This window comes from Gallinula chloropus, assembly GCF_964237585.1.
Source record: "Gallinula chloropus genome assembly, chromosome: 4".
Classification (NCBI taxonomy): domain Eukaryota; kingdom Metazoa; phylum Chordata; class Aves; order Gruiformes; family Rallidae; genus Gallinula; species Gallinula chloropus.
The window spans coordinates 15,669,112-15,673,945 of NC_140088.1; the positions used below are offsets into that span (position 1 = coordinate 15,669,112).

General features: G+C 43.3%; 1 protein-coding gene across 1 annotated transcript in view; it reads left to right on the top strand.

Annotated features, from left to right (window-relative positions):
- ZFYVE26 (zinc finger FYVE-type containing 26) overlaps positions 1–635 on the top strand; it is a gene marked incomplete at its 5' end in the record, with an annotated part of 49,168 nt that extends 48,533 nt beyond the window's left edge. Inside the window, one exon of the mRNA XM_084264035.1 lies at positions 369–635. Within this exon, the coding sequence (XP_084120161.1) occupies positions 369–578 (210 nt within the window). The 3' untranslated portion in view covers positions 579–635. The remainder of the gene's footprint in view (positions 1–368) is intronic.
- Between the last annotated feature and the right edge of the window lie 4,199 nt (positions 636–4,834).

The following is a 4,834-nucleotide window of genomic DNA, read 5'->3' on the forward strand; positions in this document are numbered from 1 at the left end:
ATAGACTGAACAATGTGCTTTCCACGCTGCCTTTATGTAAGGTCTGTCACTGAAAGACCTGACCTGTTCTAGAACCTTCAGTGGAAGAAAACAATTGGTTTAAAGTCTCCGATGTGAGGATATGGTGAATTAATGCACAAGATAGGATGTGTGATGCTAATTTCATGGTGATGCAGTAAAGCTTTCACAAGTGACAAGCTTAAAATACAGCTGTCTCTCTTCTGCACTGGGCCCTGGTCCACACCATACTCTGCTTCGTTAATATGTTGCTACTACCTTGTACAGCGAGCTAGGTATTTCCAGTGAATCCTTGTTTAAGCTTGTCCTGGTCGGTTACTACAGCTTTCTGACTGGCTCTCCTGCTTCAGATCCAGGCCTACGTGATGTGCAGCAAGCTGCGTTCTGCCTACCTGGTCTCGGTGAGACAGGAGAAGAGCAGAGCGGTGCAGCTAGTTCAGCACGTGCGGCAGCTGGCCGAGAGCTGCGGGGATGACGTTGTGAAGGCCATCTGCGCCCAGTGGCTCTCGGTGCACCAGCCCAAAACGAGAAACCGGATTCCCCAGGGCACGAGGAAGTAGTAAGTAAGTGACACTCACCATCGTGTGGACGGGGAAGGCTTGAAGACAGCTCACAAGCCTGTGGTTCAGCAATCTCTTGGTAAAATGGAAGCCTCTTGACTGATGTTGGTGGCTAATGGATGCTGCTGGTGTGCCTCCAGTGAAAGGAAGGGAACTAAATGACAAGTGCCAGGCATGTATTTTGACAAACAGTCACTACCTCAGGGTGTTTTTTGGCTAATTTTTGATGGGGGGCGGGGTGGGGGGAGTAATTTCAAACTGAACAAGCAAGAGTTTAGGTGTATGGAAGAGAACGCTTCTATTTCTAGTTTGGGGGGGGGGGGGTTGGTTGGTGGTTTGTTTGCCTTTTTTTTTTAAGGCACTGAACTTTATTGTATTTTTATTTTTAATCCAGAAAACCTGTATAGAGAGAGTAGAGAAATCTCATCAACTCAGTGTAGCCCAGACTATGAAACTTTTTGTAATTTTGGGTTTCCTGTAAACTTTTTCAAGATTGGAGAAACGTTCTCTTATGCAGACTGAAATTCAGAAATTATTTAATCCTCCATACAAACCATTGCTACTCCTTTCTTCCCCCTCCCCCCCGACTATTACAATGTGCCCGATTTCTTTAGTTTGTTTGAAAAGGTAGAAACTGATCCTTCAAGCCAGGTTTCTACTTAGCAGTCACACTGTCTGATGTGTGCCCTACATCTGGCACCTGAGCCCTTACTAGGTGGATGCAGCTATTAAGGTCATATCCTGTGAGGGGAGTACAAAGGGAAATTAATCCTTTATAACAATTTTAAAATTACATAGCTCACTCTTTGCTATGGTAATACCCAATCTGTTGTTGCAATACAGCTTTATGACTGAACAGTTGCCAGTGAATTTCCAGTTTTTCATCAAGTACAGCAGAAAATGTGGATAGAGCAAGCTGGTAAAATTCAACAGTCTGGCTGTAGCCCTGTCACCTGTTTCCTACCAGAATAATCTGCTCCTGTCAGGTACAGTAGAACTCCAAACTAATTTTTTATTAACTGGACATAATGTGTAGACTCTGTTGAAGTATTAGATTTTTACTGAAATCCAGGAATCTTTGTGTAATGGCTGTGTTCAGGGATGCTGAAAAAAAGCAGCTGCTTCTCTGCAGCCATGACTGGGATATGATAAATGGGTGGAAGAAAGTCAGACAGTAGTAGGACCTTCAAAAAGAAACAACAAAACGTGGCACTCCACAGGAGTGTGTTTGCAGTTTACATGTATTTCAGTAGGAATACTACTTCACTTTTTTGTTTAGAAGTTTAGTTGCTTCAAAAGAAGCAGCAGGTTTTCTGATGTGGAATAAAACTGTAAATAGGTTTAGTAGGTAAAATTATTGAGACTGTCAAATAAGAGTGTTGCACTGTCCCCAAGCTCACTGTAGTGACAGAACAGACTTGTGTGGTCTTAGAAAGGTCTGTCTCCTTTAGTGCTTCATGAGCAGTGCCCCACTGACACCAACACCTCACTTGGAGGTGCTCCACACTAGAGCAGGGCCAGAATGTCTCAGAGCGAAGCAGTCAGGAATGACCACGACGAGCTTTCAGAATCTCCTGACCACAGATTTGCATTATCTCATTAGTGAGCAGTACTAATGAAAGCTGCTTTTGTTTTCCTGGCTAGACTGACCTGGCTTTCTGTTACGAGTAGAGCCGCTAGGCTAATCCTAAAATGTGACACTATCCATGTCTTAGTAATTTCCAAACCTCTAATTACGGGGAGGAGGTTTCACTGTTTGTGGGCTTGTGCATTGCTGTACTACCTACTTTTCTGCTCGGGTTCCGTCAGCTGTATAGAGGAGAGAGTGGAGTTTGCCATGCAAACCAGTCGGTTCTGTACCTGCCTTTCTTCCTGACCTCTTTGCACTGTACCTGATGCACTTTATATAGTGTTTGTTGTCACTTGATGTTCTTCACCTGGAATAGTAGGGATCTTTCTTTTACCAGCAGAACTGGAATTTTGATCCTAACTGCCTTGTGTAACAAATAGTGCAATTATCAAGGGGCTTTGAATTTTTGAGCATCAAAAAAGGGATTGAGTACTGCCAATTAAAAAGAACTTATCTAATAATGACCAAGGTTTGTTTACAGTGAAAAAAGAGAATAAAGTATTACAACTGTTAACATACGTCCTGTTTGCTTTTTGTGTGAGTATAGCTAGGGAACTCTTTCTAGATCTCTATTTTGCTTCTGGCTACACTTAGCAGAGTAATTAGAAGGGGGAGAATTGTTCTGTCATGCAAAATGTCTCTCTGTTACAGTGTCCTCAACACTCAGATCAACTGGAATATCACATTTTTAGAAGTCCTCACAGTAGCTAAGTAGCCAGCTCAGCCTCATACGTGTACGCTCACAGACCAGTAATCCTCTTTGCGAGTTAATCGAACTCTCCCTTACAAGCCTCCCTTTGAGACAGCTAAATGAGCTTTAGTTCCCTCATTTTACAGATCAGCCTAGAAGAATGCATAAATGACTTCCCAAGGTCAAAAAGAGTGGGGGTGTGTCTGTGGAAACATGTAGTTCTATGCCTCATGTTAAATCTTCTCTGAGAAAAGCACTGACCCACAAGGACAAAATATTTCAACCTAGAGATGCTTTCTGCTTTTTTTGACAGTTTTTCTTGGTTCCAAAAGCCACTTTGAAGATGAGAGAAATCGCACTCAGAGAAAGCAGCCTTGTGTAGATCCAGGCCTGGAGGTTGGTGTCCCTGCCTGTGGCAGGGGGGTTGGAGCTCTATGATCCTTGGGGTCCCTTCCAACCCGGACCATTCTATGATTCTAAGCAGGCCATGCTTGTGATGCCAGGCAGCATTCTACAGCTACTCTGTGGATTTGGCTTCATACTCAAGATGAAGTGTGAAGAGGGAAGAAAAAAAGGTGGAGTGACAGGGAGAGACCCAAAGGGCCTCTAAACTGTAATCCAAACTGAGTTATCTACATTAGTAAGGCAGATGCAGAGAACAGCATCACCAAATAAACTGATTCAGCATTTCTGAAGAAAGGTATGGTCTCTTGCTGTATAAAGAAAATGGCTTCATTTATTGGTCAGAGGTAGCACTGAACTGATCTGCATAGATAGCATCCAGACAGAAAGAATTAATTGTAAAATTAGCATTAGTTTCCCAAAACTGGCAGTTGGTCACAGTGGCACGCTCATATGCAGGTCCAAAAGCTTCTGGACTTTTTTTTCCAGCAGCAGAAGATAATCCTGTGAGCTGTAGCACTTGTCTTTTAACTACTTAACTCGTTTGGAAATAATCTCTGCTTAGGGCTCACACTCTAGCAGTTTGCACCAACACAGCACTGGAGCTCTGAGGGAGCAGCCCCCCTACTACAGGGCTTGACCCAGCTGCCTTTTGGAAGCACAAGCAGTGTGGTACAGCAAGGCCAGGCTGGCAGCCTTGGCCAGCAACTGCTGGGCAAACGTACGGATTTCTGTGCAAGCCTTGATATCCTGTCCTCTAGCTAACTTGACTGTAATATCAATATAGTCCTGACCTCTGCTTCAGCTGTTTAGCTCTATGTAGTGTGCTGTCATTCAAAGCTAAAGTCTCAGCTGAAGTTGTTTAGTGGGGTTTTTAAACATTGATTAAAAACCATTTAACTTTCTGCTCTCTTTTCTAGGTTCTAAAGTAATTCAAAGTGTAGCTGGGGTTGTTTATTGTGACAACTTGTACCATCTTTGCTCAATGCTTCCCAGGAGAGATCGTAATTTTTTAAAGTAAGATTGCAGCATTCCCCTAGCTTTTAACCTCCCAGTCACTTGCACTGAGACTGGGTTCTCAAAAGACAGGCCAACCCTCAGTTAACTTACTGCAGTCAGGGGGCATTTGGGGCCAAGGTACTTCAGAGAGTAGGGTCCAGCTTCTTACAGAGAATATTAAGGGGGGGAGGGGGAGGAAAGTTTGATTCCACTTAAATATTGCCTAATGCTTGGCACAGAAGGCCAGCACCTGATTCTGTGTGCTTGAGAGCATTTGTGTTGCATGTAATTGCCACAAAAATCTAATATCCTAAAGTACTCTCACTCTGCCAGGTCAAATAGTAGGAACTAGAACTTCATAGATTGTAAGTTGAGAGCCCTACCTTCTTACTATTACTGTTAGGGGGAGAAAAAATAAAGGTAATTCTTTGTTACTTCATAATCTAAATCTAAGACTGCAACTTCCATTTCTATTCTAGAGCCAGGGAACAGTAGCCTCTGGCTGCTGGGTGAGATAACAAGCAAAGGTTCCTC